Genomic DNA, 18,924 nt, shown 5'->3' on the forward strand with positions numbered 1-18,924 from the left:
AGAGGGATATCCGCTGGGTAGCGTGGGACAACAGGGCTTGGTCCACATCATAGAGGGGCCCGAAGCGAAGGGCAGGACTAGATAATGGCTTTGGGCATCCCCAGGAAATCCAGCCCATTTTGGTAACAGCAATGAGACACATCCGGCTGCTCTTCAATTTGAGTTGGAGAAAATATAGCAAGCCAGGAAGAAACTTCCTGAACATTTGTCTGCTGCATTAATATTTGCTAGCTTCTACAGCTGTCCCTCAGGCAGGCGTTCAGTCACGGGTAGAAGAAATTGCAACTAGTACAAAGGGTGAGCAGCTAATCCCATACCTGGAGAAGACCCTGACAACTAATAATGTGTGCATGCATGATCATGTGCTTGTGTGTTTCCTCACTGTCATAAATATGAACCCTCCATGGAGATGTCAAGAACCTTGTGGCTTCCCCAGCTGCCATGCCAGTAGCATGCAGATTGTGGAAGGGGACACGCACATGGTTTATCACTGTGTACTTGAAGAGGATGGTGAGTTTGAGCTTGAGAGCTGGAGGTCTCCTCTGTGTTCCAAGGAAGTAATGGAGATGAGGGAACACAGTCCAAACCATATGGTTATCATTCCGAGCCCACCACAACCACAGAGGTCCTGCAGACCCTCCATGCATCAGCTGGGTAGGGAGACCCACATCTCCTCTCCCAGTGCCTGTACCCACCCAAAGGACCAAACACAGCCATCCATCTTGTCAAACTGCTTTAATATTTGGACATAAAGACAGGACAGAGCCGGTTAGGCTGTGCACAAACAAGATCCCCTTGAGCAACAGTGCAAGGCTGCTGAGCTTCCCTTCTCAATGGAGGTGTGGGTTTGGCCAAGATGCAGTTCAGCTGATGACCGCATCCTGAGCATGCCAGTGGGGTGCATGTGTTGGATAGGGAAAAGGGATAGGGGCTTGCGAGGGCAGCTCAGAGGTTGTTCAGCTCCAGTAAGGTCTGGTCCAGGACCTGGTGTATCCCCACGTTCTCCTCTTTGGCACTGGCCAGGCTCTCTGTGAATACAAGGGACACCCAGCCACGCACACAGACACAACCCAAATGTACCCAGGTGCAGCGGGACGCACACATACCACACAAGCACACACACACACACACACACACACACACAGAGATGGACATTTCAGTACAGCAACAGCCCCCAGTCAAATGGGGCGTCCCCTGTGGAGCATAGTCCACACAGGTAGCCCCATTTCTGGCAGGGATGAGTCCAGCCACTCTGGGATCTGCCAGGGAAGCCAGGCCAGTCAGGCTGGTCACTGGGACAGGCAGTTACCACTCTTCAGCATTTCCATCTTCCCAGGTTGCCCCGTTGCCTGTGGCTGAGCACTCTGCAGCACTGGTGCTGCTGGCGAGTACCATTATTTGGCCAGACACTGGGGCATCACCACTGGCCAGCTGCAGGCACGTGCACAAACCCTTGGCCAGCAGAAGCGGAGAACCAATGCCTGCTGCATGACCCAGCAGTGCTCCGTGAAGAAAAGAAGTGAGAAAGCAGCCCATTTAACAGCCCAGGAGAGTGGGCAGAGGACAACAGAGATAAGGAGCAGAGCTAACAAGGCTACAAGGATAAGCTCTGCCAGGCAGCCTTCTGCCAAGGCAGCCTCCCTCTGGTGTTCACTTCCAAATGGCATGCTGCTTCCCCCAGAAATGGGGATGGAACAAGACTGCTGTCCACCCAGCCCTATCACCCAGTGTGCCCTGCTAGCCTCTTCCCTGTCCCAAGTTTAGGGCAGCAGGTGCTGCTGGATCCCCAGCTCTTTTCCCAGCCTTCCCAGCACACTCCAAGGACCTCTTTCTAAGGGGATCCATCCTGTACAATTTGGGGTGACCAGAGTGAGAGGAGGAAGAGGCTGCCCACTGACTCGCAGGACAAGGGGAGGAAGGCAGCAGTACAAACCACCGCATCCCTCCCCAGCAGAGCCAGGATGATGCCAGAGGACATCCATGACTACATGAGCATCCCAAGACATCCCAAAACCTTTCATATCTCTCCCACAAAAACTGATCAACTCCAGAGGGGCGCCCTGTCCTGCCCAATCAGGGTAGTTACCCCTATGAGGATAAGGCAAGGCTTCACACCCTGCCTCACCCTAGCGGGGAGGGGCTCCCAGCCTGGAGCCAGCCTGGCCAAAATGGGGCAGGGAGGCTGGGCCGGGGCCAGGAGCTCTGGGCAGCTCAGTTGTTAAGTTCAGTAAGGATGACCCGCAGCTCGTTAGTGAGAACACGGTTTTTCTCGGCCTCCTGCTGAGAGCGCTCTAGAGAAAATGGAGAGACATCAACGCAGCACAGGAAAGAGAGAGAAAAAAGTGAGTTAGTGAAAAGAGACAGCATTTCTGAAAGCCTTCACTGGAAACACCACAAGCCACCCAGCCAGTGGTGGGATACAGCTGGACTGGCCAGAGGCAGCCAGTATTTGTGCAGGGACAAGGCTGTAGGTCCACCAATTTGGAAACTGGGTTCTGGGACAGGGTAGGGTGGTGAGGAAAGAGGAGGTGGATCAGGACCAATTTAGAGATCACAAGAGATCACTACTGAAGGGTAGCACCAGCCTCCTCACCAAGAGAAGGCGATGCAGGAGCTATGACAGGGATGAGATTGCTGCTTGTAGGCAATGTCTGAGAGTAGAGACAGAGAATGGACAGGACCAGGTCTAACCCTGACATTTCACGCCAAAAGACTCATGGAGAAGATGGCAAGAGATGGGCAAAGCTGCGTACGAGAGTCAGGGGGTGGCAGGGGTCAGCACAATGGCCCCATCCCGCTCAGCCTGGCAGCATGGGAACCTCTTGGGTCTCAGCCATAGTCAGCCTGGGGGGCCCATGGCTGTGAGCTGCCTGCAACCACCTCCTACCACACTGCTGACAGCACCCACATGAGACAGGCAGGAGATGAGGGACAGAGTGGCATGAAGAAAACAAAGGAGAAACCAATGTTAAAATTTTATTGATATCAACTCATTAACCCAGAGGGACAGAACACAAAAGAAAAGTCATGAGATGCAAACTGAAGAGCAATGTGCAAAGGACAGAAGGGTGAGGGAGGAGTGAGGGTCGCCTGCCTGCCGGGAAACAAGGTGTCTGCACAGTTGGATCCAACCCTCTATCCCCCAGGCCTGAGCTTTGGCAGTGGAGGTGCCGCTTCCCCAATGCAGGTCATCCCCATGCTGGGGCCAGCAAGCAGCACCAGGGGACTTTGCTGGAAGTACATGGGGGGGGGGGGGAAATGGCCCCCCAGCCCTGGAGCTGCAGGGTCCCCAGTGCTTCTGCTGCTGGGGAGCCAAGGAGGGAGCTGCTGGAACAAAGGGCTTCTGGGCACAGTCCTGATCCCCAGGGCAATGCTGTGGCATGGGCCTACAACTACACTGTCCAGTCAGTATGTGGGGCTGCTCTCCTGCCCTGAACAAACAGCTCTAAGCACCTACACCTTGTCTCCCCAAAGAGGGGTACAGCGGGAACACCCCGGGTCAGCTCCTGTCCCAAAGGAGCTGATGGACAGGCACAGGCTAGGTAGGACAGAGGAGGACAGAAAGGGTAGGGAGAGAGGTGGGATGGCCAGGCAGGCAAACAGCCGAGCTGGGGAGAGACAGGCAGGGAGCAGGTGCAGTGCTGGTGCCCAGTGTGGGGCTCAGAGGGAGGTGATGTCATTAAGTGCATTGTCCAGCTCCTCGCTGATGGCTTTGTACTTCATCTTCTGCGCATACACTTCATCTGCAGGTGAAGGCAGGCAGGGAGCAGATGGTGGAATAGAGTGGAAGACACAAGGTGGAGAGAGAGAGTGGCTGTGAGCAGCAGGCTGAGGGCAGCAGGGGTGTGCGGGCACAGGCAGCATGGATGTGACCCTATTGCCTACCCGAGGGCAGGGCCCAGACCCCAGGAGCTCTGTGCTCCCACACCAGATGCTGCAGCATCCAGCCGCTCTGCTCCCAGAAATCCTGACCACCCCTCCCTCTGGCCGAGCACTGTCCAGCCCCACCAAGGGCATGGTGTGTCCAGTGCCACCCCAGGAAAGAAGGACACGGGGCTGGTGGGGACATTTTACCTTCTAGGTCATCAATGGTTTTCTCCAGCTTTGCCACAGACCTCTCGGCAAACTCCGCCCGGGTCTCAGCCTGTGGGAAGTACAGCAGGGAAAGGGTGAGCTGCAGGACACAGTGGGTGCTGCAAGCTGCACTGCACTCCAAATCTGCCCCATTTGCATCTCTGGTACCCTTCTCCAGAAGCCCTCTCATGGGAAAGTCAAGGGACAAGAAGTGACTAAGGCTCCATGAAGCCTCACACCCTAAATCAGAACAGACTAATGAAAGTCATCTCAGACCCAGGTACCTGCTATGACGCTGGGTTGCAATTTAGGAAACCATGAGAGGACATAGGCATAATGGGGTCAAAACCCATTCAGGATGGCAAGCCCTGATTCTGTGGCAGCCCTACAACCCTTACCTCCTTCAGCTTTTCCCCAAGAAGCTTGATTTCCTCCTCGTACTTATCCTCCTTGGTGGAATACTGCAGAGACAGAGACAAGCACCTGTGAGTCCCCAGGCATGCCTCCAGCTGTCCTTCACCCCAGCAGGAGACTGCAGCATTCCCAGACCCCACACATTCTTCCCAACCCTAGCAGCCTCCCTGGGTCCTACCTTGTCAGCCTGGGCCTCCAGGGACTTCAAGTTGTTGGTGACAATTTTCAGCTCCTCCTCTAGGTCACCACATTTACTACATCCCAAGCAGGGCCGGCAGGAGGGGGGGAGTGGGGCCAGAGGGCAGGAGAGAGGCAGGAGCAGAAAGAACAGGCACGGGGAAGCAGGAAAGAAAGAGAGAAAACAAGTTGAGAAAGGAGAAAACTCAGTGCAGGTGGACCAGGAGCAGAGCCACTGCGAGCAGGAGCTGCCAGGACGCATCTGTTCATCCATTCCTTGTACTTCCTTGCACGGATACCTCGTGCATCACCACCAGCCAAGCTCTCGCTGGCCCCGCCAGGGAAGCAGGGATGGAGGGATGGAGGAGCGTGCCCAGCCTGCACCTGCTGGAGAGGGGGGCGAGGGGAGGCTGGTGCTGGAGGCAGTGGTGCAGAAAGGAGAGAGGTGGCTCGCATGGTTCGAGAGACAGCGACAGAGAGAAGGGGCTGCTGCACATCGCCCCGCGCCCCTGCCCCAGTACCTCTTCCTCTGAGGCAATGAGGGATTTGAGAGACTGGTCCATGGTCCGCAGCTCCTCTTCCAACTGTCTCACTCGGCTGGGGTGGAAGAGGGGCACCCCGGGAGGGGGACAGCAGAAAACAGGGTCAAGAATATGATGCCAGTGGGTTGGCACACCCCTACCCCCAGCCTGCAATCCCAAAGACCACCCCAGTGACAGACCCTGCTGCTTCCAGGGACAGACATCCCCATCCCTATGTCTGCCAGGGATTTGGGACAAGGGCTGTGTGGGGCCCCTGCATGCTGCCCACCAGGAGCCCCACTCACCTCTCCGCCACCTCTGCCCTCTCCTCTGAGCGCTCCAGCTCTCCCTCAAGAACGACCAGCTTGCGGGCAACCTGTTGATGGCAGCAAGTGACCCATGTTAGCCCTATGCCTGCCCCAGCTGGGGGCACAGGGCTATAAGGAGATGGCTCTGGGTGCTGCCAGGGTGTCAGGACTGGGGAATGGGCTACACACCTCCTCGTATTTGCGGTCAGCCTCCTCTGCTATGTGCTTCGCCTCCTTGAGCTGCATTTCCTGGAGTTCCATCTTCTCTTCATCTTTCATGGCCCTGTTTTCGATGACCTTCATGCCTCTGAGGAAAGACCATGCCAGATTTTATTGCTTGTGGTCAAGGTGTCATCTGCACATCCTGTACCCTAACAACACCACCTTTAGCTTCAGAGACATGGGACATTGCTCGGGGAGGATGGCACACTGTAGGATCACACCACCAGTACCCCAAAAATGCTCCTGTGCAGAATTACAGTGGAGCTGGCCCCAGGGCTATGATCCAGAGTGAAATATGGCTATGGTGCCACTCAAGCAGGCAGGGTCTGACCCCATGTTTGGGGGCGAAAAGGTGTCCAGCCCAGGATGAGCCAGCCACAACCTCCACAAAAACAGCCTGACAGGCTGGAAGCCCTTAGGAAATATTGGAAAACATCCTGTGGCAAAGCCTTTCTCATTCGGGTTGATGCTCACAAACAGGGGATTACCAAACCCCCACAGAAGGAGTCCTGGAGACTCTTCTCCTCTCACTCATGCAGTTGCTCAAATTGATCTTTGCCAATGAGGGAAGAGCTCACATAACTGCCAGGAACACTGTGACATGCTGGGTGCACCCATACAACCCGAGTGTCCTTGCCTGCACAGCTCCAGTCTGGGAAACCTACTTGCCCTGAGGATGGGGCAACATACACCCTCTAGAAGTCTTTTTGAATGAGGCTGTCTGGTCCTCAAATCTGACCTTAGTTACCAGCACAGAGGTTTCCTTATTTTGTCAGAGGGCTCTTATTTTGTCCTTGAGCGTCTAAAGCTGCTCTGGGGAATAAAACATGTTTGTATTGTCCTCTGGCTTTGGTTACAGTCTGGTGCTTTTATAAATACCAGATAAAATTTTTCAGGATTTTATGTGTGCTCTGGATAAGAGTGTCTGTATCTGGGGGACTTCTTTTGATTGTGGCTTTGCTCTCTCCCTTTGAAGTCTGCAGGAAAGCAAACAGAAACCCCAATAAGGTCACCTCAGAGGGACCCCACTGCAAAACTAAGGGGGCTGTCTGGAGTCCATGGTGACCTGACGCCATTCCCACTGTCCCTTTCCATCCCACCTCTCGCTCTCATCAGCCGCCTTCTCAGCTTCCTCCAGCTTCTGCAGGGCAGTGGCCAGACGCTCCTGGGCGCGGTCCAGCTCCTCCTCTACCAGCTGGATACGGCGGTTCAGGGAAGCCACTTCAGCCTCAGCCTGGGGAAACAGAAACCCCTCAGTCATCCCATGTCAAATACATAAATTGTAAAAAGCATTTTCAATGATTACTCCTGTTTACCATCCAGAACACCCCTTGGCACTGTGCAACAAGCCCATGTTCACTGCAATGGCTTGCCTGACCATGCATTCCCTCGCTTCTCTATAGGGTTATCTCCATCCCTAGTGACTGTTTGATGCTGGCTTCTCCCAGCCTTGCCATGTGCAGCCCCACCATGTCCTCACACTTCCAGCTCCCGCCCTGGAGGGGGACAGGGCACGTTCGCTGGGGCACGGTGGCCATAGCAGCCATGCCGTCACAGGGATGGTATTTGGGGTTTGCAGAGCAGTGAGTAAAGGGGGAGGAATGCCCTGTGAGGCTTCACTCCCGAAAAGGCGATTGGAGCTGCTTGTGGATTTCCTGTTTACAGAGGCGGTGGAGTGAGCTGGGAGCTTCTCCTGCAGGAACCCCCAGGGCCCTGTGCAACTGGGCAGCCTGAATCCAAGCACGGAGCCCCCCCAGCTGATGCACAGCACAGTGCCGGGGGCAGTGGAGCGAGTCGCCTTCGGCAGGCTGGCGCCTGGCCAAGATGAGGCTGGCAGGACCAGAGCCCTCCCTTTCCCAGGCTCCCCACGCACAGGGCTGGGAGCTGGGGCTGGCCAGGAGCAGTGGCCCTGGCCCTCCGCCAGCCTGTTGACGCCTGGCCTTGCACTCTTTCCATTTGGTAAAGGCCTGCTGCTCCATCGCCACAGTCAGGAAATGCTGCCTCAGCAGCTCTCAGCCCCGCTTCCCACTAGGAGGGTGCGAGGAAGACAAACCCCCAAATATCAAGGGATGCGTGGCCATAAGACCTCACTGTGAGGAGCAGCTCCATGCACCAACCCAGGAGACAGAGGCTCCTGCTCATTCACAGGCTGCAGCAGGACTGGCTGGCTGCAGTGCCTGGACACAGCCAGCCTCATGCTCCAGCACTGGGAATGCCCCAGGGAATACTAGCCAAGCACAGGGACTATGGGAGCAGCAAGGGGCTGTCACCCTGCATGGCCCCACTGAGCAATCCTCTGTGGGGAGCTGGCAGGGTGGGGACAGGAGCAGCCGGCACTGCTTTGAGGCGGCTGCCAGCCCCACAGCTGCCAGCCCCACAGCCGCCTCCGCCCCATGATCGCCCTTTCCACAGACACTCAGAGACCTCGTCCCTTGCCAGACCGCCCAATGGGGAACCGGAGCTGGCGCCCACAGGGCAGTGCTCTGCCTGCAGCATCAGCCTCACTGCGTCGGTAGATTTTTTTTCCCGGGGAATCACCCCCAAAGTGGGTCAGAACTGCCCGGATGGACACTTAGGAACATGAGCTCTCCCGGCAGCTCCCAGTGACCAGGGAACCCGATCTGAGGCTGCAGGAAGGGGCCATTTCCTCCGCACACAGCCCGAGTGACAACAACCCGGGTACCGCACCCAGCTCTGCCGCTCCTGATATGGTGAGAATGTTGAATGAGTGGGCATAGGAAAAAGAAATAAAGGAAGAAAACAGAAAGCTTCAACAACTACAAAGACAAACCAGGAAAAACCTGCAGCTTGGGCATACCATCCCGCTGCCAAAATGGAAATTTTGGCCTGAGGCAGTGTGAAGGGGTGGCGTGTCCCCACGAAGGGAAAGGCTGGAGCTAAAGCTCTGCGGCCCGAACGGCAGAGTTCGCTGGAAGCCGGACAAGAGCCTGGGCGTGGGATTCTGAGCTGTGCACGCCGGCCTCCGAGGGAAGAGATCCGTTCCGAGGAGGCACCGATCCCAAGGCAGGGCTGGCCGCTGCCCGCTCCCAGCGCCCGGCCAGCCGGGGAGCCCAAGGGAGCCCCGCTGCACGCAGCATCTTCTCTCGCCACACCGACGGAGGAGGGAGGCGGCGGGCGGAGGCCGCCCGAGGCAGGGACTGCCCCAGCTCCCTGCCCCGGGGCTCTCGCCAGCTGCAGGCAGCTCCCCGCGGCTCCCCGGGAACCTCCCGGCGCTGCTGCGCCCCGGCGGCAGCCGGCCCGGCTACCGGGGCTCAGGGGGCCGGGGCCGGCCCGCCGGAAGCGATGCCGGAGCCGGCGGGGGATCCCGAGGAGCTGCCGGGGTGCCCCCCGCCCTCCCTCTTCCCATTCCAGCGGCCCTTACCCGCTCCCGGGCCTGCCGCTCGGCATCGGCCTCCCGCTGCAGGTGCTCGGCGCGCTCCTCCGCCTCGTCGGCCACCTGCTGCAGGCTTTGGATCTTCTTCTTGACGGCATCGATGGAGCTGGCGCTGGCCATGGCGGGGGCTGCCGGCGGGGAGGCCACACCGCCGAGCCCTTTGTGGGATCCGCCCGGCTCGGGCAGGAAGCGCTCAGGCAGCGGCCGCTCCCGCCGCCCGCCCTGCCTCCATCCCTTCCTGCTCCTCCTCCTCCTCCTCCTCCTCCTGCTCCTGCTGCTCCTGCTACTGCTGTGCTGCCTCCGGCCGACCTGCTCCTCCGCTCCCCCGGGCGAGGCGTGCGGTGCTCACCCACGGCAGGAGAGAGTTCCCACGCCGGGAGGGATGCACAGTGCCCCTCATCCCAAATAGGATGCCCAGAGGGTGCCCCCGGGCAGAGTGCGTGGTGCTCCCCAGGCTTTGGTCACTGTCTCTACATCCCCGCCAAGGCAAGATGCATAGCTGCTTCTAGGCAGGGCACAATGTCCCCCCACTCTGGGTCAGCACGCATGGTCCCAGGGGGATGCATGGTCCCTTGAAGGGGTACCTGGTACCCCAGAGAGGGCACACAGTGGCCCCAAGGCAGGGCACACACTTCTCTCCATGCCCAGCATGCATGCTGCCCCCCAGGCAGGGGTGCACAGTCACACCAAAACCCCCCAGAGCAGTGGAGAGGAGCCCAGGGAAATAGACTCTTTTCCAGGAGTCCACAGAGTCTGTGAGTGTTGGAGCCCCCATAGCTACAGGAGCCCCCATAGCTACAGGATGTAGCAATGTACCCATGTGTAGTCCCCAAGTGCTGCCCTCTCCAGCCATTGCTGCAGAGCTAAGGAGGGTTGGGGACTTTTTTGTTATGGGAAGTCAGTAAGAGGCATGAGCAGAGCCTGCTCCTGGGCTTTCTCCGGGGGTACCTGGGCTGCAGCCAGGTGCCCAGCATCCATCATGTTCACTCCCTTGGTATCTGCTCCCCAATGTCAGGACCTGTCCTGCAGCCCCCCAGAGACCCATGGGGCCCATGGAGACCCTGGCACCTCCTGCCTCAGGGACTGTGCCCTAAGGGGGAGGTCAAAGCTCCAGCTCCTGGCTCTCCGTCCTGGCTGGGGCACATGTCTTGATCCATCAGAAGAAGTTGGAGCTGCTGGCACTCAATCCTCCCTTAAGATGTACTGACAGCTCCCTGGCTGCACTTCACACCTGCCTCCAGGAATGCCAGTTCCCAGGCTGACCTCACCAGCTGGCATCAGCTCCAGGGCCAGGGGTCCTGGGGGTGACTCAGCCCCATTGCTATCTGCACCCTGAAGGTCTGTGTCCCCTTGCCAAGAGGCAGCGGAAGAGGCGATACTGTAGGTCCCCTGGGAGCACACAGCCTTGGGCTTGGAATGGGCCTAGCTGGTCCTGCCCCTTCCCAGTCCCAGGCCTGGATGTCAGCAATGCACAAGCCAGGACATGGGGCCCAGGGCAGGAACAAGGGTTCCTGGCAGCAGTGGGGCAGGGACGAGCCAGCTGCAGGCAGAAGGGGGACAGGTTAGGGAGCAGCCACCCTGATCCCCCAGTAGCCAGGCTAGGTGCCTCCTGCAGTAGCCCCACCCCAAGATGCAGTCACTTCCCAGAGGAGTCCAGTTCCCTCCCACTAGCTCAGGGAATCGCCAAATAAGAGCAAAGTCTTGGCTGGGGAAAGCAGCTGGGGCGGGAACACGGGTGAAGCTTTTGGGATCATGGCCTGGGAATGGCAGAGTTTCCCTAAGGCCCCTCTGGGGTGGCTGGGGACATGCCAATGCTGGGGATGTGGGGCGGTGGAGAGGGCTGTTCTGGCCTAAACCTCTTGTCCCAGCTGCACCCGTTTCCAGCAGTCCTTGCCCATCCTGACCTGAGCATCATGGGCTGTCTCTCCTGGTGACAAGAGGTTCTAGGACCACGGTGGGCTCGCAGAGCTGCTGGGAAGCTCTGTGGAGTTGCTGATCAAGAGTCAGGCATTCCCTGCTCTGCACTATCTGACACCTCTCCAAGTGCCTGGGGCAAAGTGTTTGCACTCTTTAGTGCAGTCCCCATGGCTTTCCTGCCCCACTATCCAGTGCCAGCAGCAGGGCACGGCCATACTGAGGTGGGTGTTTATTCTTTTAAGGCAATGACATTTTTGCCAAGAGCAGGAGCCTGCCTGGATGGCTGGTATGAGCCTGAGCCGAGTGAGGAATTGGGACACGCTGTGCTCACAGCACCCACTGTCCTGGCAGCCAGGGAGGAACACGGGGGTGCCTGGGGTGAGTGTGGTCTGGGGGTCCACCCAGTGCTTCCTCTGCTGGAAGCAGCAGCTGTGCTGCGCCTCGCACCAGGGAGGAGGTGACACCAGCCCTGGCACTTAGAGCTGTCAGCACATTCTGGTCCCTGGCGAGGAGGGGAGACTCCCAGAGCCCCACACATGGCGCAGCCTGTCCAGGCTTTGGCATGGACCTGGGAGGGCTGTGCTGGTGACGGAGCCCTAGCCATGATGCAGCCAGCCTCCAGCCTGACACGGGTCCTTCACCATGGCTCCTGCTCTGGCCCTTTCCTGGTGGCTCCCATCCTCTGTATCTTCTGGTATGGGACTCTCCATGCTGAAGCCCATAGATTTGCCAAATTGCTGTGGACCAAGCTCAGGGAAACACCCTCCCTGCCCAGGACGGCATTTCACAGACCTCTGCCAGCAGCAAACCACTCCACACCCCACAGCTGACATTTGCCCAGTATCTTTGTCTGCCGCTTCCTCTGAGCGCTGCACTGCAAACATCACATCCACTCTCAGACACACTGAGTTTGCCCTCTCCCATACCAACACAGAACCATTAGATCAGTGTGAACCTCACTGCACACCACCTTGCCCAGCTTGACATGCCTGCCCCATGCTAGGTTAAACGTGCCCTTCCAGAGGATTCTCAATGTTTTAAAGGAGAGTCATCTGTAGGCTCAGCAAAGAGGTCTGAGGAGACCCCTGGCTGCTGCCCAAGGGCTCTGGGCTGCCACAGGACTGGTGTTGCCACTGCTCGTCCTTGTCCGCTCACCGCTGTCCTTGGCAGCGGCCTCAGAGATTTGATGCATCTCCCCCATTTAGCTCCATAAACCAGCTGGGATTGAATTTTTTGTTCTCAATCCTGAAAAGCCTGGCCATGCCCTGCTGGCTGTGCTCCAGACGGCTCTCCTTTAGCTTCTCCTCCAATTTCCAGGGTTGGTTTTCATCAAAGAGGGGCTGGCTATCAAAAGGAGTATTTATTTATAGGGTGTCAAATACCCTGTGTGGCACCACAGGTCATTATACCCCATTCCCAAGCAGCCCCGTGGCCACACACAGCTGTTCCACCCTTCATCCTGGCCAGGCACAAGCCAATTTCAACACCTTCCTAACATCTCCCCAGAGGGATCTATTTCCCAGGAGAAACATCAGTCATGGCACTAAATAAAACTCTTCCTGGCCTTGCCCTTCTCTGGGTACAAAGTAGCACACTGGACCCCAAATCCACCCAAATCCCCTTCCATACACCCCAAACATTCTTCCTTGCAGCCAGCACTCAGCAGTTAATCACAGCAAGAGATTTTTCTGTTTCTCTCACAGTTTAGCAAGCACCACAGTTTTTCCTATGAGCATTGAGGACGTGTGTGCCGGGGGACTTGTGACACAGCTTGGGACACTTGTCCCTGTTAGCTTTGGGGAGCCAGGCTGCAGGCTACCCCACAAAGTTCAAGACGGGACCAGCAACCAGCACTGCTCACCACAGCTGCCTGCCCCCCCAGCCCACACTGGACCCATCAGCCCGGTTCAGTGTCAACATCGAAGGAATGGGATCCTGACAGTCTTCCCCTCGGACGCTTTCCATATAAGGGCCCCCTCTTCCTTTAACCCCCCCGAGGTCCAGAGCCTGTGCAGGGGAGGAGCTGCTGGCGTGCCTACTTACATCTGTAGCTTTCTTCTCCGCCTGCTCCAGCTTCTCCTGGGCCTCCTTGACAGACTCCGAGTACTTCTCCACCTCATCCTCAGTGCCCTTCAGCTTCTTCTGCAGGCCCTGCTGTTCCTCCTCCAGCTGGTGAAAGGACAAAGGGTGGGGTTCAGGGGGGACGGCAGTGTCTGTAAGGCTGGAAGGGGATCTGTCCTCCCATTCTCCTCCTGGGGACACCCAGCCTGTGTGGGGCACAGCAGGAAAACATGGACATGGACATGTCCTCTGACAGCTTTGGGTCTACGGGTCCTCGGGGGGCTCTTGGTGTACAACAGCCTCCTGGACCCCCCTCATCCCTGAGCCTGGTGGAGGTAAGAGGGTGGTGGTCTCCTTCCCTGTTTAGGGAACTGGTGAGCTCCTGTCTTGGGGATACAACTCTGGGGGGCACCAATCTGTGTTCCCATCTCTGTGGTTGCAGTGGGAGTATGCAGTCCCCAGGGCTCTCCCTGGCACAGGGATAGGGAAGTGGAACTGGGGCGTCCCAACGAGATAAGACATGTTTGGGGGGACCAGTGTGAGGGGTCAAGGGAAAGTGTTGGTTCCTGGGGGACATGGGGTTGCTGGATCCACATGGGGTGATGTCCTTGGGGACATGGTCGCAGAGAGGGAAGGTCTTAAGGGCTGTCAATCCCTAGAACTGGCATCCACAAGCAGGACACCCAGTGGGGCAAGGTCCTTGGGCTAGGACATGCTTAGGACAGGGGACTCCAGGCTGGAGAATCAGTGTGGAGAGCTCAGTATGGGGATTGTGTGATCCTAGAGAGTGAGTGCAGTGTCCCCAGGCTGGACGATCAGTGGGATGGCATCCCCAGGGCTGGGCACCCAGCGGGACAGGGTTTCCAGGACTGGACAACCCTAGGGTGGAGGGTCCCCAGGCTGGGCTCCCAGAAGAACAGGGTCCTGGGGCTGGACACCCCTAGAGTGGAGGGTACCCAGGTAGTGCCGGGGAAGTCCGTGGGAGACCCACCTGCTTGCAGCGATCCTCCGCCTGCTTCTTATCAGCCTCCGCTTGCTCGGCGCGGTCGATGGCATTCTCCTTGTCCAATTTCAGCATCTGCATCTTCTTCTTTATGGCCTCCATGGTGGCGGGGCGTCGGCGACGAGGCGCGGGGCGGCAGAGGGACGCGGAGCACCGGGAGCGGCGGGAGCACCGGGAGCGGAGGGAGCACCGGCACTGCGTTCCCCGCCCCGCCGAGCTGCCTAAAAGCTGGGGAGGGGCCGTGCCGGGCGGGGGCTGCCCCGGTACCTCCCCCGCCGCCCGCCAGCACCTTTTAGGGACTGGCTCGCCACCGGCCCTCGCACCGAGCGGGACGGGGGGGCGGCCCCCCGGCGGGCATCGCTGCAGCCCTGGCGCCCGGCACCCACCGGGAACAGGGCGAGGGACACCCCGGGTCACGGCGCTGGGGACAGTCCGGTGGTACTGGGCAAGAGGCGCCCCGGGATAGTGGGATAGTGTGCTGTGGGTAGCCTGATGGCACAGGGTGATGACACCCCGGGGCAACGCTGTGGTGGTACCCCGTGGTACCGGATGAGGGACGCTGTGTGGCACTGTGCTGGGGTACCCCAGTGGCACTGGGGAGGGGACATCCTGGGGCACTGAGTATGGGTACCCCGGTGGCACTGGCCCCAGTTAGAGCTGTCCTCATGCTTGTGCCCTAGGTACACCACATGCCCTGTCACAGCACCCTGGGGCCTGAGGGACCCTGCTTGCTGGCACTGGCTTGGGGACACCTCAAGGGCTGGCATGGCACTTGGGAACACCAGTGGGCTGGCACTTGTAGGGGTCACACTCAGGCTGTGATTACACTGAGGGACATGTTTGGCTGGCATTGCCCACATGGGGAAAATCCCCCAGGAGAGAAGTGAGAAGAGCCCCTGACTTTCCCATCCAGCTGCTGGTGGGGCAGGAGGGCCAGAGCTCTGTGCAAACTTCTTGGCACCCACCGTCCTTCTGTCTTGCACCTTGGTGCCATTGTCCCTGGCACCCACAAGGACACCTGGCACATGCACAGCCCCTAGAGTGGCATTTTAGAGTGACACAGGGCATACAGGCAGCTCACTGCCCCTCTTCATCTTTCTGCTCTAAATAAACTGTATTCCGCAGGCAAAAAAATGCAAACCCTTCAAATCCCAGCTCCTCCAAAAATAACCTGTACTTTAATAACGATCGTAAATGCTTCTGGCACATTCCCAGCTGCAGGGTGGGCTGTGGGCCGGGGGGGCTGGAAGGAGCTGGTGGAGGGGCCATGGGAGCCGTGTGGCACGTGTGGAAGGCTGGGATGGGATGGGATGGGGACAGGAGGGGTGCGCAGGCTCCCCCAGCCCATTGCCCCTGGGCTGCAGCCAACCCTTGCTTGACGCAACTTCTGGGCACCAGTGCTCCAAGAAGAGAGGAACAAAAAGTTTTTGACAGCTGGAGAAAGTGCCTTTTAGGAGCCATCAGGCCCAGATGGTGGAGGGCATAGGAGGGATGGGAGCAGTCAAGGACCAGCAGGCTGCTGGCTCCATAGGGAAAGCAGAAGAGCCACTGCTGGACTCCAGAGAGAAGCTATTAGTACTGATAAATTAGGCACATATTTGGACAAGGAGAGTCCGTAACTGCCAGTGTGCAGCTTCTGAAGGGAGGGGGAAGATTCATCTCCCATCATTCCTGGGAGAGAATAATTGTTTTTCTGCGAGATGTTTCAGCCTGGAGCAACTTCATGGCCTTAAGCAACTTCATGTGCTCAGTGCATGGGGCAAATATAATGATGGGCATGGTGCAAGCAGCAAGAAAATTGCCCTGGAACCAGGCCACCCCTCAGACGTGCCCCCAAAAGATGCTGTTCTCCCTCTCTGCTCTCTTTGCTCCAGGCATCATAGCCATGTCTGATGGACACTGCTGGAATCATCCAGAAGCCAGGGTCCATGACTCTGCCCTTAAGCCTGACCTTTGTAGTAACTTGTGAGAGAAGGGAGTGCAGAGAGGTGTGGGTGCACATCCCTCCCTTTGCTGCCCCATGCCCAGGCTTGTCCTGGGCTAAGATCTCCAAGGATGGCAATCCCCTCCATATTTCACACTAGGGTCACACCTCACTCCCAAGGAAAAGCTTGTCCTGAGAACTAATGGGACCTTTCCAGGTGCAATCCCCCATCACCCCATCCCTGGGCTCCCAAGAAGTTGGGATGTGGTTTGCCCATTAACCTCCAACTTAGCTGAATTTGGATCCCTGTGGTGGCTTGGTACCTTATGACTGGGTCATCCCAGCTCAAACTTCTGCCTGCCAAAATAACCCTTTGATCAGTGTGTGAGACTGAGGGGTGGTGGTTAATCACACCCCCGTGTCCCTCCCCTGGTATTTATGCCACCGCCTCTTGCTTGTACCCAAGCTGGAGGACACAGCAGTGGATGTGCTTACAGCCCTGTGCAGGGGGTGCTGGAGCTCCCTTGTCCCCAGGATGCCAGGACGAGGCCAGAGCTGCTGCCCTGCTGTGCCCGCTCACTGTCCTTGCTGGACACTCTGAAGGGCCCCATGTGCAAGCCTGTACCTGGGTGAGAGCCTGGGTCAGGCCAGCGCAGATTGTCAGGGGACAGCTGGGAGGACTGGGATGCCTGTGAGAGCCACAAATCCCCCCTGGAGCCTGGCCAGGGGTAAGTGTCTTAGGAGAAACAGCCCCTCCACACCCCCAGGGACGTGACCACAGGGGGGTGGGGGTTGCTGTTGGGGATAGTGCAGGATGCTGTCCTTGCCACTGATGTTTGTAGCTCACAGTACCAGAACAGCCCCAGAAGCAAAGGACACGTGCCAACCTGCCCGTGCCCCTGTTGCACCCTGCAACGTCCCTGTTGCACCCCACATCACCTCCGCCTGCCCTGCCACTGCTTAGGCCCCCCAAATCCCTGCTGAGTGACAGGGTGGGAACAGGTGGGGACACGCTGGGGCAGCTGCTGCCCGCACAGGTTGGCTCTGGGGGGCTATTTCGGGGCGTGAGATCAATGCTGGCAGCCGGGAAGGCTCCGGCCACATTCCCAGACCCACACCACAACAGACTGCTGCTTCCCCACTGATGGCCCACCAGTGACTATGGGGTGTATGGGGTGGGAGTCACCCCACCTGCACCCCTACTGCACCCTACCCAGGAGTATATATGGCTGGTAGCAGGAATGGGGCCAGGAGCTGAGCTCCAGACACAAATACCCCCTCTGCCTTCCCTGAAGCCCAAATCCCCAAGAAACAAAATCCCCAAGATCCCCTCCTGCAGTGGTGGCCCCCCGGCAGCACCTGCGAGGCCAGCACATGGCTGGCAGCGGGGGTCCGGCCTGCCGGGTGCCTGGGGCTGGACGTGCCTCAAATATTTTCCATGCTGTATAAGCACCCGTGGTACACTCCCCCCGTCCCTTTGCTGGGAGGGAAGGCGCCCAGGCCCCCCTGCCCTCCCCTTCTCCTGGAGAGGCCCATTGATACCCAGTTGGCAAGAAAGCAGGAAAACCAGATTTTATTGATGAATGCATCTTTCTGAGGAGACACTGGCATCCCCCACCCCACCCCGGGGTGGGAGGGAGCTGGTTTCCTTCAATCTTTAATATGGGATGCTTAAAAGTATCAAAATGGTGAGAGAAGCCTCAGCAAGTGCAAAGGGGAAGGGACGAGGGTCCCGGAGCCAAGGAGGGGTGGGATGCTGGGCTACGGGACCCCGGCGAGAGCTGGGTGTTAGTGTGCAGGGCATGAGCAGGCAGGGAAGTAAATGAACTTTGGAAGCTGCAGGCTCAATACTAGAGAAATGGAAAAGTTACAAAAATACTGCAAATCTTGGAAAACAATGCAGGCACTTGGGGAGAAGGAGGAAGGCAGAGCTGGCTGGGGCCGCAGTCGGGGGGAAGCCCTGCAGGAAGGCAAAAAACAGTTCTGGGAGGGAAATCATCACATCATCCCCCATCCTGAGTGGAGGCACTGTGGCTTCCACCCCGGCTGCCAGAGGGGCCTGGGCCGAAAAAAGTACTCATATTCATGGGGTGGACTCAGGGTCTTCCAGGGTAGCTGCAGAGGAAGATTCAGCCAGCAATAAGGCATTGGAGGTGAAAGGCAGCTCCACGTGAGAGCTCAGAGAGGGGTGGCTGCTCCCAGCATGCCATGGCACAGGAGAGGGTAAACCACCCGTCTGTCCCCATCCCGCGTGGAGGAGAGAAAAAAAGGGGCACGAGAGGGAAGGAAGAAGGCACAAGTAAATATCCCCTTGCAGTGGAGAGCTCTGTGGGCCCGCACCCCGGGGCTGGCGGGTGAGCCCTGAGCCAGTGCAGCCCCGGCTCCCACCCCAACCGAGTCCCTCCGAGCGCTCTGATTGTGCCTTGGGTGTGCATGGGAAGGTGGCTGGGCAGCGAAGCGGAGTTGCTGGTGCAGCACTGTCTTGGAGGGGCAGCTGAGTTAGTCCCGTTGCTCTGGGTGCGGGCAGAGCTCTGGTCTAGCCCAGACAGCCCTTCGCTTGTGGCGGGTTGTCTTAAATAGGAGCAGGCAGGTGGGCAGGTGGCAGTCTGTGCGGTGAGCGGAGGGCGCGCGGCTCAGTTCTGCTCCTCGTCCCGCAGCTCCGAGGGCAGGAACTTGTACTGCTGCTGCCGGATCATTGCCAGCTTCTTCCGCGCCTCCTCCAGCTCCCGCTCCTTGCGCAGCATCTCCTCCTGGGCGGCGATAATCTGCCAGGAGAGAGCCCCAGGGTCACAACTGCCTCCCACAGGGATGGCCAGAGCCTCTGCCACAGCAGTGCCAACGCCAGAGCTGCGTTCTCTGGCTGCTGCTGCCCTCCCATCACAGGCACTGCCTCACTGGGCATGAGGACT

General features: G+C 58.4%; 2 protein-coding genes across 13 annotated transcripts in view; both read right to left on the reverse strand.

Moving 5' to 3' along the window:
- Positions 1-720: 720 nt before the first annotated feature.
- TPM2 (tropomyosin 2) lies at positions 721-14,293 on the reverse strand. Of its 12 annotated transcripts, none has more exons than XM_077171276.1 (9): positions 14,080-14,292; positions 13,071-13,196; positions 6,817-6,950; positions 5,684-5,801; positions 5,492-5,562; positions 5,187-5,262; positions 4,473-4,535; positions 4,075-4,144; positions 721-1,028 (listed from the first exon to the last, which is right to left on the reverse strand). In XM_077171276.1, the coding sequence occupies exons 1-9, from the start codon at positions 14,191-14,193 to the stop codon at positions 946-948; spliced, it is 855 nt and encodes a 284-aa protein (XP_077027391.1). In that variant the 5' UTR covers positions 14,194-14,292; the 3' UTR covers positions 721-945. The 12 variants fall into 12 exon arrangements, with proteins under 12 accessions (XP_077027391.1, XP_077027389.1, XP_054507649.1 ...); XM_077171274.1 differs by lacking the exon at positions 5,187-5,262 and adding an exon at positions 4,667-4,742 and having other exon boundaries at positions 14,080-14,287; XM_077171278.1 differs by lacking the exon at positions 721-1,028 and adding an exon at positions 1,711-2,291 and having other exon boundaries at positions 14,080-14,293.
- A 3,279-nt stretch (positions 14,294-17,572) lies between these two features.
- Positions 17,573-18,924, reverse strand: part of TLN1 (talin 1) — a 35,000-nt gene continuing 33,648 nt past the window's right edge. The window contains exon 57 of the mRNA XM_054651603.2: positions 17,573-18,780. Coding sequence (XP_054507578.2) covers positions 18,649-18,780 — 132 coding nt within the window. The 3' untranslated portion in view covers positions 17,573-18,648. The remainder of the gene's footprint in view (positions 18,781-18,924) is intronic.

This window comes from Agelaius phoeniceus, chromosome Z (genome assembly GCF_051311805.1).
Source record: "Agelaius phoeniceus isolate bAgePho1 chromosome Z, bAgePho1.hap1, whole genome shotgun sequence".
In the NCBI taxonomy this organism is placed as follows: domain Eukaryota; kingdom Metazoa; phylum Chordata; class Aves; order Passeriformes; family Icteridae; genus Agelaius; species Agelaius phoeniceus.

Bases quoted from the DNA above. Each gene is read 5' to 3' on its own strand.
- TPM2 (XM_077171276.1), bottom strand. From the start codon at position 14,193: ATGGAGGCCATAAAGAAGAAGATGCAGATGCTGAAATTGGACAAGGAG. The intron at 5,802-6,816 runs GTGGGATGGAAA...GTCTTTCCTCAG, and splicing joins GCGGCTGATGAGAGCGAGAG to AGGCATGAAGGTCATCGAAA. The intron at 1,029-4,074 runs GTAAAATGTCCC...TTGTATTCACAG, and splicing joins AACCATTGATGACCTAGAAG to AGAGCCTGGCCAGTGCCAAA.